Source organism: Rhinichthys klamathensis, unplaced genomic scaffold, assembly GCF_029890125.1.
Source record: "Rhinichthys klamathensis goyatoka isolate OS25496 unplaced genomic scaffold, OSU_Roscu_1.1 h1tg000111l_1, whole genome shotgun sequence".
NCBI classification, from domain to species: Eukaryota; Metazoa; Chordata; class Actinopteri; order Cypriniformes; family Leuciscidae; genus Rhinichthys; species Rhinichthys klamathensis.
In genome coordinates this window covers 13424383-13442775 of record NW_026606649.1, presented here as the reverse complement: position 1 = coordinate 13442775, position 18393 = coordinate 13424383, and the positions used below count along the sequence as shown (strand labels likewise).

At 42.0% G+C, this 18393-nt stretch overlaps 1 protein-coding gene across 2 annotated transcripts in view; it reads right to left on the bottom strand.

Annotated features, from left to right (window-relative positions):
- Nucleotides 1-4933: 4933 nt before the first annotated feature.
- The window catches only part of s100v2 (S100 calcium binding protein V2), a 240591-nt gene continuing 227131 nt past the window's right edge, over nucleotides 4934-18393 (bottom strand). Inside the window, exons 2-4 of one of the 2 annotated variants that reach the window (XM_056254563.1) lie at nucleotides 9686-9756; nucleotides 7600-7731; nucleotides 4934-5226 (exon numbers count right to left, since the gene is read on the bottom strand). In XM_056254563.1, coding sequence (XP_056110538.1) covers nucleotides 5068-5226; nucleotides 7600-7731; nucleotides 9686-9697 — 303 coding nt within the window. In that variant the 5' untranslated portion in view covers nucleotides 9698-9756 and the 3' untranslated portion in view covers nucleotides 4934-5067. Of the gene's footprint in view, nucleotides 5227-7599; nucleotides 7732-9685; nucleotides 9875-18393 lie in introns of those variants that run through there. The other variant, XM_056254562.1, reaches the window with a different exon arrangement.

Here is an 18393-nt window from a genome sequence, read left to right as displayed (position 1 = left end):
TTCTCCGAGCTGGGTCTGGCCACAATACTTCGTCCACATCACAAGATACGTTTTCTCTTGCCAAACATCGAGGGAAGTATCTCCTAGCATGGCGTATCCAACCTTGGACAGAGGCAACCTCTATGTCCCCACATGCGTCCTCCATTGCCTGGAGAAGCGGCATGCGGGCATAGGGTTGGCGATCATACACTTTCCAGCGCCAGGCTGAGAAGAATTCCTCTATGGGATTTAGAAAAGGTGAATATGGGGGTAGGTACAAAACTACAAATTGTGGATGGGTGGCAAACCAGTTTTGGACCAGAACAGCCCGGTGAAAACTAACATTGTCCCACACAACCACAAATCTAGCAGGCACCTGATCTGGATCAGGGACAAGCATTGTATGAATTGCATCCAGAAAAGTGAGTATATGTGTGACCTGGTCAATAAGTGTAGCATTTTGATTGGTTGTGTTTGGAAAAGGAAAGCAAGTCACTTCCTGATAGATCTTTGTGTTTTAGGTAGAGAATTGTGTGTAGTGTTTTGAAAAAAGTGTTTTATGCAATTGAAAACTGAGTCACAGGCTGAGAAATAGCTTATGGTTTTGAAGATTTGGCATGTAGTTTTGCACTTTGAGTGAGAGGTTTCAAAAATCGTGTGACATGAAAAGATTTTGTGTGTAAGCAGTTGGTAAAAACTGTAGTTTGGCATAAAACTGGTTGTAAAAACCCTTACATTTGCTCCATCATACTAATTGTTTTGTGTGTGAACACAACATATGACAACAGCATTTATTTCTTAAAGGGAGAGTTCATGCGACAAGGAAAATCCTAAAATGAAAGAAACATGAACTGAAATTTAAATCCAAGAAGTTTGAAATCGCACCCATACCCTTATTCACTATTACTCCACTAATATAGCCCACTTTAAGGAGTGAATGAAAATGTGTGAGCAAATTCAGACACCGAGTGTGTTGGAAGGGCTGTTTAATAATCATTTGAAACTTAGCAAATTGTCAGCTCAAGCAGTAGTGCAAAGATTGCTATTGAACTCTGTCATGGAAAGTAGCATGTATAAACCTTAATTAAAATTGTATAATCAATTAACCCTTTGATGCGCAAGCTATGGATACCCCCTCTAATGCACAACATGGGTCTAAAAAGACCCGTATTCATTTCCTGTGTTATTTCATGCATGGATTGGCATTTTTTTTTGTTTCACCTTTTGAAATCACTTTATTTGAGCATTTAATATTTCATGATCTATAAATTTCATGATTTATGAATATTCTAAATATCTTTTTTTCAATTATCACAAAATTATATTTTAATATTTCCTAGGTTTTGTGTTAATACATCAAGTTTACACACATGGGTCTAAAATGACCCATCTATGCAAGCGTGATAAAACAAAAGAATAAAGTAAGCTTTTTGTTAAAATAACCAATGTCACAGTTATTTAGATCAACACATTTACTGTAACACTTGAAATATGTTTATTGGCCACTTTGTCACACATAACACACATATAACCGATAACACTGAAATTGAACTGTAGTGTAGTGCAACTGTAGGGGGATCTCCCCACCACCAATGTGCAGCATCCACCAAGATGATGCGACAGCAGCCATAGTGCACCAGAACGCCACCACACGACGGCTTATGTGACCGATTGCATTGATTTATGACCACAAATAAAAATGAATATGGAGGTACAAGGTTTCTGCCCAACAGCCACAATATATACTTGTATATATAACTTTCTATTGCAACTTTTATTTTGTTGACCTAGCTATTAGATAAAATAGAATATATCGACCGCAAGCTAGCTAATAGTATTGGACATGTTTCTCTTTTGCACTAGTAATGGATTTCAAGGTCAAGGTAACCTTAGCCTAAATGTTCAAATATTAGGCCATATCTAGATGTCTTTCACAAAATATAAAATATTTTCTCTGTGACAAAAATTTATTAAATAAAACTTACATGCATGAAATATACAAAAGCAGCTGTGTTGAATTGTGAAATGTGTGGCAGATGAATAGTTTTCTGCAGTAAATATATTTATACTATTTATAAATATCAAAGGTTCCTATATGGGTCATTTTTTACCCATGTGTGTAAAATTGATGTAGAAATACAAAAACCATGTTTGTTTATAAAGTAAGAAAGGAAAAATAAACATAATGATTTGTGGAAATCAAAAACAAGATATTTAATGAATACCTGGATTAATAAATGATAAAATACATTTCTTTCGAATATTCAGCAAAGAAACATGAATACGGGTCTTTTTAGACCCATGTTGCGCATTAGAAGGGTAGTGACACAAAAATGATTTTTATTCGAAAAGTAAGAAAGGAAAAATTTAAATAAGGATTTGTAATGATCTAAAACAAGCTAATTGAGGAATACCTGGAATACTGAATGATGAAATGAATTTCTTGCAAAGATATAGAAAATGAAAACTCAGTCGGGTCTATTTAGACCCATGTTGTGCATCAAAGGGTTAAAAAGGAATTTATACCTGTATAATATACGCTGTACCCACATTAGACCAGCAGTTTGGAAAATGGCTGATGGAAACTTGATGTACAAAAGATTAATTTCATACTTATTCAGAGAAATATGTATTCTCGGTGACAGCTATATGTAGTGCAACATCTTGCACAAATTCAGCTGTTATAGACAAATTAATATATGCATGATCTTTTTCCATCATGTTTGGACTCTGTATGCTTAGACTAATGCTTCCTTCATGTGCTATCGGAATTATCATAAATACGAGTTTCCTAGTTAAAAATTGGACATGAATGCCCTCTCAAGTCATATTTAACACTGGGAAGTTCAGTAATAATTTTGATACCCATAGTGGTGTAGTTATGATATAGTATAGGCACGGACCTAATGTCGATGCACTAAGCTAGAGCCTGGGTCATTGCCTGCCACGGGTCACATGTTAGAGTCATCTTCAACCATGGAGCCACAGCCAGCCAACTCATTCATCCTGGAACTAGAGCCGGAAGCCATTTCCAACCTGAGGCCAGATCCCACCACCAGGTCCATCCCAGAGTCTGCGCCGTGGTGGCAGTTAACTCCTGAGCCAGTTGAAGAGACGCTGGCTTATTAATAAGCCAGCTCACATCCTTGTTTCCACCCCTGAACTCGCTCCAAGTAACCCGTAAAATGATCTGAATTAGTTTTTCTTAACTACTCATCTCCCCCTTACCGCTGACTCTCTCCAGCTCTCCGGCTTTGCGCCTCTTCACCACCAGTTCGGCTTTGTGAGGCGGATCCCCTGGCTATACCTCAGGCCTCCAGACCCAGGTCTTCACCTTGGCTTGTCAGCCCTTTGGCTTCGCCAGGCTCCCATTACTGCTTCGGTCCCTCAAGTCGATGGCATTGCCTTGGACTTCCGGGGTCTCGGCCGTCGTCTTTTCATTTTCTCTGTGGTCTCCACCTTGTTCAGCTCCACCTCCATTGGTCAGCCCCCAGGCTCTGTGTCTCGTCTGCTTACCACTTACCACATAGTGCTGACACTTACATTGTATTCAAGGAATACAATTTATCACTTCATGCATTCTAAGAATTAAACCCAAGACTTTGGTGGTACGGCCTCCATTTTCTAATGTTTGAGCTAGGAATACAAAAGGAACTCACTCTCATATTTTCCAATAAGACGTTACATAAAAGTAGATATTTTGAAGAATGTCTTACAACAACATTTTACCCTTAGGGGTACAACAGCTTTTACTGGGGAAGTCCTCTTAAAAGGACATCTATGTAGTCTACCTTATTCAACAGCAGACAGTGGTCTGTATGATCAGGATGCAGAGCTTCCCCCATTTTGGCAAATTAAAGTTTATGGATGAATGCATGTATTGCACTGGAGACTGACATTAATTACTTGGGTGCCCTTAAATTTGACAGAAATCAATGATTATTGTTCTTATTTACGGAATAGTGTTTTTGTTGGGCAGTGCACTACTGATATATCTAATGTAGGGTGTTTACCTTAAAAAATACAATACTTTAAATATAAGACAGTATACAGTATATGGTTAATTTTCACTGTACATTTACGGGAGTGCAGGATGAAAAAAAAGCATGCAAAAAGTGTTCATTCAAATAGGCTGATAAGATAAACGTTCCCAGACCAAAATGCTAATTCTGTGGAGTTGTTTTGACAGAATATGTGGTGAAGAAAAAAAAGTGTTAAGTGTCTACTCCTACTGTGAAAATTTGCTGTGGTGAATTTGAGAACCTAAGCTGTGATAAAAATAAAGAAAAAAGTATTTACATGTAACCTTGTACAGCAGTTTTTAATAACATATATAACAATATCAAAAGACCCGATCATCTTTCTGTAGTTGCCTTGTTCTTTTCTCAGTAAGGACCTTTGTGTTGCACAGTGACAGTTGATTCTAAATGAAAATTACAATTGGTTATAAATCAGAAAAAAACAAGGGATGTTTTTGATGTGTATTTTATTAAACAATAATTCAGGGTGTTACTGATTTTTGGCCATACAAAACAGTATTACAAAATATAAATAAAAGCTTTTAATGTTGATGTTGTTTTTGTTTGCCAAAACCACTCAGTACATGTCTGCATGCAAAAATAAACATTAGACTATTATGGCAGTAAGTTTAAATGTAGTGTTATCACAAAAAAAAATAATAATAATAATACTAAAGGAAAATTAAAGAATTTTCTTTTACTGAGAAACACTCAATTCATGTTAAATGTAATTGTGTGGGAAGCTGTAACTTTACTTGCAAGTAAAAACAAATTGAACTCCAGGTTAATTATGGAATATGAAGAAGTTAGTTAACTTGTCTGTATATTATGAATAACTTGATACTTGATTGCTTGATACTTGATTGAAGAGAGATGATCACTGTAATGCTTGACACAATGTAAAAAAATAATAATAATGTAAGGACATCTTGATGTTTATTTTGTCAGCATTTTATTGGAATGTTTAGGAAGGAAAGTTAGTGTTTTGTCTGGAGATGAGTGGTTCTGGATAAATGCAGAGATGCAGAGAGACCAGATCTTAGTGGCAGATGCAGCTGAAGTCTGCGGCTCATAGTAAAAGGCAGGTGCATTTGGACAACTTCTCGTGGCTGAGCAGACCATGCTGGGTTGTGGCCAAGTTCTGGATCAGGCCCCAGAAGTGTTTGAAGCTGATGCCTTCTCCATCTTTCACACCCATTTGCTTCAGCACTTCTCCAAAATGATCCGACTAGAGGAAAAAAAGAGAGAGTGCAAATCCTCACTGATGTTCATGTATTCTGTCAAAATGTGCCCCATGTAAAATGTTTTTTTCTCTTTTGCATTTAAACAATTGCACTATATCGCCCTCATGTGGCTGTTGGTTTGTCTGTATTGCTCAGTAATAAATATTATTTTGAGCCTATAACCCCCCCCCCCCCCCATGTTCTATAATAACTCTGCAAGTTCAAGTACAATGAGTAGATTCAAGCTTTCATTTATAATCTTTAAATATAATCTAATTAAATTAAACATTGCAATGCTTGCATAATCATATATACAATATTGATATTGATTTTGTTCTAAGAAATGTTTCTAAATCTGTACAGTGACAGTCTATTTTTTTTCTTCTGTTTCTAACATGTCACAACATGAACTGTGAGCACAATTACATCAAAACTGAAGTACAGTTCAAATGTTACAGTATCATTTACCTCAGAGCATTTGCTCTTCATTCAACTAAAATAAATATAAAATCTTCTATGTCACAGGTTCTCCCTGAAGCTGTAGAAGGCCTGCCATAACATGATCTGGTACCGACTGTAACTGAAGAGCAGGAGAAACTATTTAGATCAATGGCAGCCACCATTTTGCTCCCTGAATGGAGCCACACCCAGTGTCCTTCGCTGGCTCAACCTGAGTTTAAACTGATCTGTGTAATCAGACCACGCCTCTATCTAAGGCAACAAACTATGGGAAACAGTCTCTGTGAAACCGACCAATCCTTCACAGAAATCATACACAGGAAAAATGTTAAATTGCCAGCAAAAAAAATGGCAGCTGTGGTTACCAGAACTTTGCTATTATAAATATGGTGACAACATTACAGGCATTAGGGGAAGGTGTGTTTTTTACACCAGCTCATACACTGTTCCTAAATATACTGCTACTGGAATAAGTTAAATGGACAGATGATAATAAATAAAGCCTGCACGTTAGCTGCAAAACTGGCCTTTCCAGCATAGCCCCCCCCCCCCCCCCCCCCCCCCCACTAGACTTGTAGTCGAGACCGCCTAAACCGAGACCAAGACACTACCAAGACCAGATGGTATCGAGACCAAGACAAGACCAAGACCAAGACCAAGACAGACCAAGTCGAGACCAAGACCAAGTCGAGACTAAGACCGAGACCAAGTCGAGACCGGAGGGGAAAAAAAACATTAGTGTTGAAGCTAAGCAATAACTTGTCAAATGTTGTTTTGCATTTGCCTGCCTATCTCTGCTGATTTCGAAGTCTCCAAATGAATCCATTCTGCAACTTTTAAATACATAATTATATTTTTAAAAACGAAATTATAGGCTTAGGTGCAGGATCCGAAAGTTGGTCGTTTTTGTCGCTATGGTTACACACACACACACACACACACCGTGGGCGGTGCGCTCAAAGTCATCTGTCAGTTGTGCAGTTACCCAAAATCTCCTGAATGAAGGTAAAACCCATCATGTCACTGATATGTGTTTTACTAAATATTAATATATCAAAAACTGTACATGATAAGCTATTAGAGTAAAACATATTTTGCGTTAGGCTACTTCATGAGTTAATAAGAAAAAAGATTTTACAATTCCTGCAAATGCAGTGATGAAGTTCATGTTCTCATGATTTATTTTTATGAATAAAACTTTTTCAAAACATACCCCCCTCTGTTTTTTTCACAAATCGCACCCTGATATGTGTTTTTTAAATCAAGTGATCAAAGTGCTCGTTGCCGCTGGGATCAGTGGCGCGGATACAGTGTTTTCTCGCGTGGCTCGCACTGTCTTCACTCGGACGCGCGCTTCAATCCGTTGCGGATATCGTCGTGGATATTGTAGTATTGTATTGCTCAATCCCCTGACCACTATGTCGGTCTGAGACAGCGAGACCTAGACAAGACCGAGAGGTCCGAGACCAAGACAAGACCGAGACCAAAGACCGTCAAGGCCGTGACAAGACCGAGACCACGTAAAAGTGGTCTCGAGACCGGTCTCGAGACCAAGACCGGTCTCGAGACATACATCACTACCCCCCACACACACACACAACACCACCACCTAACTAACATGTATCCCTAAAACAATGCAAAAACATTAACTTAACCTAAGCTATACAATTAATACTTTTTATATCTAAAAATATTTTTTTTACAATGTTTTACAGCAAAAGCTTGTTTTAAAAAAGAGGCCTAACATTATTGTTATCATAAATAAAACTCATTTCACTGTAGCATTTTCACATTTTCCCCCATTGAAAGGATTATCAATTGTTAAGCTGCAGCTTAATACAGTCACCTGACATGAGTAATAACAGTTTTTTTTATCAGTTTACTTATCTGGTGGAATGAATGGCAACATGGATTTTTACCTTGACTAAGGTTGGCAGCTGGGAGGAGAGAAGGTTCTTGAACTCATCTACCTTCAGCGTAGGCCGATTATCAGGAGAAGCAGCATGGAAGTTTGTGACCAAGGTGTTAATGGCCTTCTCAAGGTCAGAATACTGCAGAATTAAGAGAGTACAAGATGTTGTGTACAGATAGAGACAGATCATTATAAGAAAAATAATATAGGTGGAGGTTCTACTGCTTAAAAATGTTTCATTGAAAACCAAAAGGGTTTCATAGCCTAATGTTTTAGGAGAACCTGTTTCAGTTTCACAAATAAGTTTTTTCTCTAGTTCTTTAGAAAACCACCCATGTGTTCTGTGTTGGCACTTTAAAGAACATAGAAAAAAAAAAATAACACTGATCTGGGGAGAATATAATGATCTTCTTTGCTCAATGTCTATCATAATTCAACTGGAAAATGTAGTGCAGGAAACCATCTTTTAAATTACAAAAACAGAAAAATGATATGACGATCAGCACTTCTTTATTTAGAAATTATTTATTTAGTTTTGGTATGTTACCATCTGTTGCTTGGTCTTTTATAATGAAGAACAATAAACATTCAGGCTGAAACAATCATATGCGCTCAGTTTTATATAGATTAATCAACTCTAAAGATCCAAAAGCTTGAGCTTTTCTTCACTCTCTTCAAAACTATCAGAGCACTATTAAAGGAGTCTGTAAACTGTGTGTATTCAAACCTTGCTCACTCTCACACAATTATCTAGATTCTAAAGTACCTGAAATACCTGCATGTCAGGCCATGACAGCCCGGCGCCCTCTGAGCATTATTTACCTAAGCTGAGCCTTTTATGACGGAAACCATTTCCCTGTTTTGTTAAAACAAAGGGTTAGGGTTCCATTGTTATGGCTCGAAAGACATTTACTGTACGCTGTTGAAATAATACATAAAAATCCTGTGGCTACAATAATAATAAAAAAAAAGGATCAAAGGGATAGTTCACCCAATAATGACATTTTTGTCATTTACTCACCCTCATTTTGGTAACCAGACAGTTGACTGCACCTATTGGCTTCCATAGTATTTTTTCCTGGAAGTCAATGGGTGCCGTCAGCTATCTTCTTTTGTGTTCAACAGAAGAAAGTAACTCATACAGGTTTGTAACAACTTAAAGGGTGAGTATAATGACAAAAGTTTCATTTTGGGGTGAACTATCCCTTTAATATCTAACACTAATGGCAGCCTTGACAATTCACAACCACCCTGGTCTCACATCTTCTTCTTGAGGCCTTTCTGCCAATGCACAACAACGCTAGAGTCTGATTGATTCCCCGTGCTTTCCATTTCTACACAATGGCTGTATGTCAAAACCTAGTGAGCTGCCTGCTTAGACAGCATTTTTTTGGCTATCATAGGCGTGACGGGGGTGGTTAGGGTAGGAACGCAGACAGCTTACTAGGTTTTGGCACATAACCATTGTGTAGTTTGCATAGATAAAATTGCGAACGTTTCATTGCAGCGATGGTCTCGACTCATGGCTTGAATTATTTGGAAATATTTCTAAGATAATTTATTTGGTAGGGTCACAGGGCGAGTTTCTGCATTCAAAAACAAGGAGACTCACTAAGCGCAGCGGGATGCCAAAGAACGCACGTCCTCGAGAAGAGTTTTCGAAAGTCGAATTTCTTTTCAATCTACATGTCCTATAAAACGCGGTGGTTATGACACGACACATAAAAAAAAACAAAGACTCGTCCGCATAAAAACAACCAAACAAACATAAAACAGCACAAAAGAAATATGCGTCAGTGGCACTTATTAACTGCTCATACAAAAAGGAAACAGAAGCAAGATCTTTGGGGGAGAAAAACACTTAACCTTCATAGAAACAAGTTTTCTTGTTTTAGTTTATTTGACAGCAGATTACAGCATCTTGACACCGTTTCGGTCAAGTGTGGAAGATTACCGAGATTGACAAATGCAAAGTTTCAAGAGAAAAAAACCGACGAAACGCAGCTTATTTAAAACACTCATAAACTGCGTGAAACCCGATTTAATATGTAAAGGAGCAATCACAAATGTGTAATATAATGTACACCACATACCTCTGCCGCCATTTGAAGTGAATTTATTTTATTTTCTTGCCTCTAGATAAACTTTACTGTTCCCGTCGTGCAGTACTCCTACTTTACACTCTCAGCGTCCCATCGCTTCTGTCACATATTGGCTGACATCCTGAATCCTCCCACTCAGGGGGAAAAAAAAAGAAAGAAAAATCAAACCCACCTTTCGTGTCAGTGACCACTATGGGAAAAATGTCTCATGTAACTTGATGCTTTAGGACAGTAAACCTAACGGGGCGGAGTCGATCGGGTTTCATACGCTCCACACTCTGGAAAAAACTCTGGAAAACCAGGTTTCCTTATGACACATTTTTGTTGATGGATGAAACTATTGGAAACTATTAGGCCTACTGCTCCTTTGGGAACACATCTGGAAGCTCTCAGGATACACATTCCTTTGCACAACAACAGGCCTCTACTTCAGAACGTGTGATTAGGTTTGCATTGGCCTAGTTTTTAGTCTTGTGGCATGTCGTAATCGTATTGTTATAAAAAAAAAAAACTGATAAGTTAGAAACGTGTTAGATATTATGTGCAGTTTTGGTCAGCATTAGGCTACTGTACATTTTTCATGAGATTCTTTCCAGGAAGCTATCAGAAATACTCTATAGATTCCCATTGAGCAAGGCGTGTCCCTGCACAGATAAAAATTCACTGACTGGCTTCCTCTCCTTGTTTTCTGAACAGTTCTGGTAATGGACAGGCAAGGGCATGCTTAGCATTTTGGGTGGGTGCACTGAGATTACAAGACATGACACTCCTTTGACAACATTACAGCAGCATATTACTACAGAATATAGGGCAGCATTGTACAGGTGTAAAAGCACACAGATTTACACCTAAACAATCTGAGCAATGAATTAGTCAGCATGTCCTCATCTTCAAACAGTTGCACAACCCTCTTGATAACTAGCTTTGTATAACTGACTCACTTATACAAGCAGAATTACACACTCACACTATCATATGAATATTTCAGGTGTTCAGGGACCTTTTTACCCATACACAGACACACATGAAGATGGATTATGTATTTTTTTGTGTTATAGTGAATTTTACAGTTAGGGCCTTTACATGTGCTTTAGTCAATACATTGAAATAAGTGGATTTCTTTAAAACATGCCAATAAGATATGATTTAAAATGTACTTTAATGAAAAGTATATCTTTATTTCATTATTAAGTAATAATATATTATTTGCAAGTACAGATATACTTTTAAGATTAGAAGTACACTACAAGTGCACATTCAGTTCAATTAAGCACAATACTTTTTCACAATGGAATACAATGACCATTTGTTTCTGTCTTATGAAGTTTTTTTTTTTTTAAGTTGTCTCTGGTTTGTTACTGGATAATGTCCATTTGAAAATATCAGGGTTTGGACCCATATTCAAGTAAATTGTAAATGGTCGCAATCTTTCTGTTCTTTTTCCTTGCTATATATTGTCACATTTGTATATTTTTTTGAGTGTGAGCACAAACAGCAGTGTTTCTCACTGCAGATGTTAGTTTCAACTCAGTGCAAGTCTACATTCTTCACATACCACATTCTTATGGCAAACTGCAGGTAAAACAGGCAGTTTGCAAATGGCAGTCTACCTCAAATGTAACATACTCACAAAGAGAACAAATGTACTTTGTATATACAAACTCGTGTTCATACTTGTATGATTGTGATGCATAGATTATGCATGCTTCAGAGTCCAGAGTCAAGTATTTGCTCATGAGTGTGTCATCATCATCTGCTTCAATGGATCCTCCACTCTCATGGCTGACAATAGAATATAGAATAGAATATGCACTGTTCAGCCACAACATTAAATCCACTGACAGGTGAATTGAATGATATTGATTATAACATTACAATGGGACCCGTCAAGGAGTGTGATATATTAGGCGGCAAGTGAACAGTTGGTTCTTAAATTTCAAATGTTGGAAGCAGGAAAATGGGCAAGCTAAAGATCTGAGCCACTTTGACAAGGGCCAAATAGTGATGGATAATGGCAAGTCTTGTCAGGTGTGCTTAGTATGCATTGGTTAGTAGCTACATACTAAAGGTGGTGCAAGGAAGGACAACTGGTGAACCGGCGTCAGGGCCATGGGCACCCAAGTGGGAAGTGAAGACTATAGCTATAGTGGGATCACACAGAAGAACTTCTGTAGCTCAAACTGCTGAAAAACGTAATGCTTCCTATTATAGAAAGAACTCACAGTGCATCGCTGTTCGCTGTGTATGGGGCTGTGTAGCTGCTGACTGGTTAGAGTACCCATGATGACACTTGTTCACCACCAAAAGTGCCTACAATAGGCATTGTTCAAATGCCCATTGTTCAAATGCCAATGAAAATTGTTCAGAAATGGTTTGAGGAACATGACAAAAAGTTCAAGATGTTTCCTTGGCCTCCAAATTCCCCCGATCTTACTGCGATTGAGCATCTATGGGATGTGCTGGACATGAAAGCTTCAGCGTAGGTTCTACCAGGAAGGCTCCAATGTCACGTCATTCATTAATTACATCGAACTAATTAAGTCAACACTATATAAGTCTCACCCTACTCTCTCATTTGCTGATCATAGGTGACCTGGCGAAGTAGCCCTCCATCTTCCCCACCACCACCACCAGATTGGCCCTTTCCTCCTGTCCGAGGATGGCCAGCTTACATCAAGACCTGAACTAAGGACAAAGAACTTTGTGATAGGACTGTAGCTGACACAAATTCATATGTAATTGTTGAAAAATCTTTCAGAGAATAAAATTATTGAATGTTTATCTGCCTACTGAGTCTTTCTGGTACAACAACAAATTCGATCCATGGAGGCCCCACCTCGCAACTTGCAGGGCTTAAGGGCGTAATATACACTCACAGTGAAGTTCTTTTTTGTTCTTCACTTTGGGGTAAAAAGAAGTTAGAAATATGTGACCAGCGGTATACTATTAGCGAACATCCATGCTGCCCATGCTGCTGCAAGTGGCGTTTAAATGAATATGTAAATATGTGCCGCACATTGATTTGAACAAAATAAACAAACTAAACACAGCAAAAATAACAGCAGTGAGAAAACAGAAGTTAAGAAAGCATCTGATCATAGCGATGTTGATATGTTTGCACTAGATCTACAATTCAGCACTCCAGTCATGTGATTCGTCATGTTTATTTACTCATCAATGTTTTTACTTGCAGAAGTCTAACCTTGACAGACTGGACAGGAGACATAAAGATTTCCACATCATAAAAAGGCAGAGCCCCAGAGCACACCTACCTACCTATAACGTAATTGCCATGGACCAATGGGGGTTCGAAGGTGGTCACCAGCCATTGCGAACTTTTCCGGAAAGTAACATCACACCAGTTCATTCTTCGATTTTGTTTAAAGTATATCGGTGCCTTTAAAGAATCTGCTACTAATGTCTTGGTGTCACGGTTCATGGATTCATTGATTCGCCCTCGCTATGTGTGTGCGTGTTGTGTGAGTGGGCGCAGCTCATCAACACGGCTTATTAGCGCGCATGGGCGGAGTGGGACCAAAAAATCTACCGGGAAATTTCGTAGACCACCGGCCCTTGTGGGTGGGCTGGGGGGTTGATTTGTTTAAATCCAGTGAAGTCGTAGTTATCATAGGCGTAATTTGCGGGTAGGACGTGTCCCCACCACTTTTTCTCAGGATCGATATTGTCCCCTACCACTTTTTGAAACATTGAGGCACGGATGTAGGCTACCTAATACACAAAAAAACATATCCAGTTAACTAGCAAAGCATTCATTTAGTTCACTATCAAATAAGAGATCTAGCACTAAAATCTGTTGTTTTTTAAATCAAGCTGAGCGCTCTAGTTTTCACTGCTATCAGTTGCATGGATACAGTTGTTCTCTTGTGGCGTCCGCACAGTCTTCACTCGGACGCGCTCTTCAATCTATCGTCGTTGCGGAGACTCGGTGAAATCACAAAATAAAATGCACACAAACGTGTCCCTGCTTGATATAGACTGTAACCAATGATGAACATATTCGGTTTTGATGATAGAAAAAAAAACTATATGAGTGCGGATTAGAACCCGTAACCTCTGACACGCTTGGCAAAAGATCTACCACTAGACCATTGAAGAACTTGTGGATCGATGGATTTATTTACAGGTTGAGCAGAGAAGCTGCACAGTTTGACCAGCGGGCAGCGGCCGCACACCAGGCCGCCGGATGCTGTGTTGCTAAGAACTTGCAAATGTATAACTATCAGACCGGCCCTCCTGGCCTCGAAACACTACCGGCCCACCTGGAAAAGTCCTGACTCTCCCGATGGCCACTCCGCTACTGTTAGCGCGGCTGATGGGCTGATCAGCGGCAGCTGTTTTGAATGAGGATGTCCTATTGTTTGTTACCTCGTCCTGTCTTTGTCAGATGGTTGTTGAGGCTGACCAGGGTTCTACTCACCTTGTTTCTCCTGCATTCCAGTCCTGTTCCCATGCAGTGATTTTCCTGAGGTTTCCTGGAGGATTATTTACCTGTTCCTGCATCTGTGTCTGCCCATTGCATCCCTTGCGTTGCCGAGCCTGAGTCTTCTTCTGCCTGCTTCCACTCTGACCCACACGGCTATCTACTCTTGTGCTTAATAAATATTACTGTTTACTCGCAACTGAATCCTTTGACTATTTCCTTCAGATTTATGATGGATTCAGCGAGTGCCACAGGATTAGAGGAGATGTGCGCCAGCAACATCACTCGCATGGATCGGCAGGACGAACACATCGTCGCCTCTGGTAACGCGTCGATACAGGCTCTGATAACGCAGATGTCCGAGCTCACCACTCAACTACAACAACTGAGAGCTCCCACTGCACCACCCCCGCCGCCCGTTTCCCCGGAATCCTCCGACATCAACCGTCCAGAGCCGCGCATCCCTACACCAGAGAGGTATTCCCGTGAACCTAATCTCTGCAGATCCTTCCTGACAAAGTGTTTCATTTTTTCATTCTCCAGTCGGTGACGTTCGCCTCTGAGCAGTCAAAGGTGGCATTAGTAATGATTTTGCTCTCCGGGTGTGCGCGGCTCTGTGGGGAATGGCGGTGTGGGAGAATCAACACTCTTGCTGCTCCTCGTTCCACGCACTCGGGGAGGAGATGAGGCGGGTGTTTGACCATGCGGTCGCTGGCCGCAAAGCGGCTCGTCAACTCGCCGACCTTCGGCAGAACAACAAGACTGTCTCCAATTACCTCATCGAATTCCGGACGTTAGCGGCCGAGTGCAGGTGGAACGAGGAGGCGCAGTGGGACATGTTCCTGCATGGGTTGGCTGACCGAGTTCAAAGGGAGATCTACACCCTGGAGTTACCCAAAAGTCTCGACGGACTGATCGAATTGGCCCTACGGGTGGATCCGCGTTTGCAGCAGAGGGAGAAACGGTCGCACTAGGCTCCAGTACTTGAGTTCCCTGAGTATCCCGGCTCCAGGAGTGTGAACACGGTCAGCCCTCCGAACGATCCAGAACCCATGCAGGTAGGTCGAGCTCGGCTTTCCCGGGAGGAGAGGGAACGCCGAAGAACGAGGGGTCTGTGTTTATACTGCGGTGAGACCGGTCACTTTGTTGCTACCTGTCCTTTAAAAGAACAAGCCCGGCAGTAGGACGGAGGCTACTGTCAGACGGGCTTTCCATGACCAGACCCTCGTCCACCACTCTCCTCCCGGTAAGACTGCAGTGGCCAGACCAATCCCACAGCTGCCAAGCGCTGGTGGATTCGAGGGCCGAGGGCAATTTGATGGACTTTTCTTTGGCCCAGAGAATTCACATTCCCGTCACAGCTTTGGTACACACCATCTCCTTCAACGCACTCAGTAAGACCCCGGCTGCTTCTCTTCCTCCGCATCGTCCCTATGACTGTGCCATAGATTTACTACCAGGTACGTCTCTGCCTAAGGGCAAGTTATATTCGCTTTCTGTTCCTGAAAGGGAGGTCATGGAGAAATATATTTCTGAATCTCTAGCAACCCGGATCATTCGCCCTTCTTCATCTCCCGCAGGCGCAGGGTTCTTTTTCGTGGGTAAGAAGGATGGCTCCCTGCGACCCTGCATTGACTACCGAGGGCTGAACAACATTACGGTAAAGAATACTTATACTTTGCCGCTAATGTCTCCTGCCTTCGAGCGGTTGCAGGGAGCGTCGTTTTTTACGAAGCTGGACCTGCGCAATGCTTATCATTTGGTCCGCATAAGAAGGGGGGATGAGTGGAAAACAGCGTTTAATATCCCCAAGGGACACTTTGAGTACTTGGTTATGCCGTTTGGCCTGTCCAACCCCCCCGCCGTTTTCCAAGCACTCGTTAATGATGTGTTGAGATACATGGTCGACCAGTTCATATATGTTTACCTGGATGACATATTGATATTTCCTTCGTCTCTCCATGAACACGTTCAACACGTCAGGCGAGTGCTCCAAAGGTTGCTCGAGAATGGGCTTTTTGTCAAGGCGGAGAAGTGCGCGTTTCATGCACAGTCAGTCCCGTTTTTGGGGTACATCGTCTCGTCTGAAGGAGTGCGCATGGATCCTGACAAGATTAAGGCTGTGGTTGATTGGCCTATCCCAGATTCCCGTAAGGCCCTGCAGAGGTTTCTGGGATTCGCCAATTTTTACCGACGTTTTATTCGTAATTTCAGCCAACTAGCCGCTCCTCTGACCGCCTTGACCTCCCCCAGAATGGCGTTCAGGTGGTCTAATGCTGCGGAAGCGGCATTTACCAACCTCAAGAGCCGCTTCGTTTCAGCTCCTATTCTCATAGTCCCTGATCCTTCACGTCAGTTTGTGGTGGAGGTTGACGCGTCAGAGGTGGGGGCAGGTGCAGTTCTCTCACAGTGGTCTCCTGCGGACGACAAGATGCGCCCTTGCGCGTTTTCTTCTCATCACTTATCGTCCGCCGAACGTAACTACGATATTGTTAACAGAGAGTTGTTGGCGGTCAAGTTAGCATTGGAGGAATAGCGCCACTGGTTAGAGGGTACGGGGGAACCTTTTATCGTCTGGACCGATCATAAGAACCTTGAGTACATCAGGTCCGCCAAACGACTGAACTCCAGGCAGGCTCGGTGGGCACTTTTTTTCGGTCGTTTTGATTTTTTGCTCTCGTACCGCCCAGGGTCCAAGAACATCAAGCCCGACGTGTTGTCTCGTATTTTTGATCGCTCTGAGCGCCTGTCTACTCCCGAATGTATTCTACCTGAGAAACTTATTATTTCTTCACTCACATGGGAGGTCGAGACGAAGGTCCGTACGGCCTTAGAAGGGGTAATGCCTCCGCCCGACTGCCCACCGGGTCGGTTATTCGTGCCGGAGGGAGTCCGGTCCGACGTTATCAGATGGGGTCATGGTTCCAATGTGGCTTGTCATCCAGGAGTCAGTTGTACCAAGTTTTTGATCAAGCATTGATTCTGGTGGCCCGCTATGGCTCGTGACGTTCGAGATTTTGTTTTGGCTTGTTCAGTTTGTGCTCGTGGTAAGACTTCTAATCGCCCCCCAGATGGGTTGCTTCAACCATTGTCTGTCCCTTCGAGACCCTGGTCCCATATTGCGCTAGATTTTGTCACGGGTCTCCCACCTTCTCGGGGCAACACAGTCATTCTTACTGTGGTGGACCGGTTCTCGAAGGCGGCACATTTTATTCCCTTACCCAAATTACCCCCAGCTAAGGAGACGGCGGTTACTATCGTGGATCACGTCTTTCGCATTCATGGCCTCCCGACTGATGTGGTTTCCGACAGAGGGCCCCAATTTATATCCAAATTTTGGAGAGAGTTTTGTCGGTTACTGGGGTCGAGCGTTAGTTTGTCGTCTGGGTTTCACCCCCAGACTAACGGTCAAGCTGAGCGAGCCAACCAAGATTTGGAAAGAGCCTTACGATGTTTGGCGTCTCAGAATCCTTCCTCCTGGAGTCAGCTTATCTCTTGGGTTGAGTACGCTCATAACTCGTTACCAGTATCGTCCACGGGCCTCTCTACGTTTCAGTGTAGTTTAGGTTACCAGCCACCTATTTTTCCTAGTCTGGAATTCGCAGTCGCGGTCCCCTCTGCTCACCCTTTCGTCCAGAGGTGCCGTCACACATGGAGAAGAGCCGTGAGACTATCCTCCAAGTGGGGGCCCGCACCAAGGCTCAGGCTGATCGCCACCGGCTGAAGCCTCCCGTATACGTCGTCGGTCAAAAGGTGTGGCTTTCTTCCAAGAACATTACTCTTCGCTCCGTTAGTAATAAACTGGCTCCCAAATTCATTGTCCCATTCTCTGTCACTAAGATCCTTTGCCCAGTGGTAGTCCGCCTCAAACTCCCTCCTGCGTACAGGAGAATTAATTCAGTTTTCCATGTGTCCAAAATAAAACCCGTGTTTCATTCCCACATTAATCCGCCCGCCCTGGTTCCCCCACTGCCGTGTCTCGTAGATGGCCTATTCGGTTCATCGTATTCTGGACTTGAGACGGAGGGGACGTGGATTTCAGTACTTGGTGGACTGGGAGGGTTACGGTCCGGAGGAGAGAAGTTGGGTTCCTGCTAGGGACATCCTGGATCACTCCCTTATTGATGACTACAATCAACGGGTAAGTTCCCCTGAGACCGCCAAGAGGCGCTCCTAGGTGGGGGGGTACTGTCACGGTTCATGGATTCATTGATTCGCCCTCGCTATGTGTGTTCGTGTTGTGTGAGTGGGCGCGGCT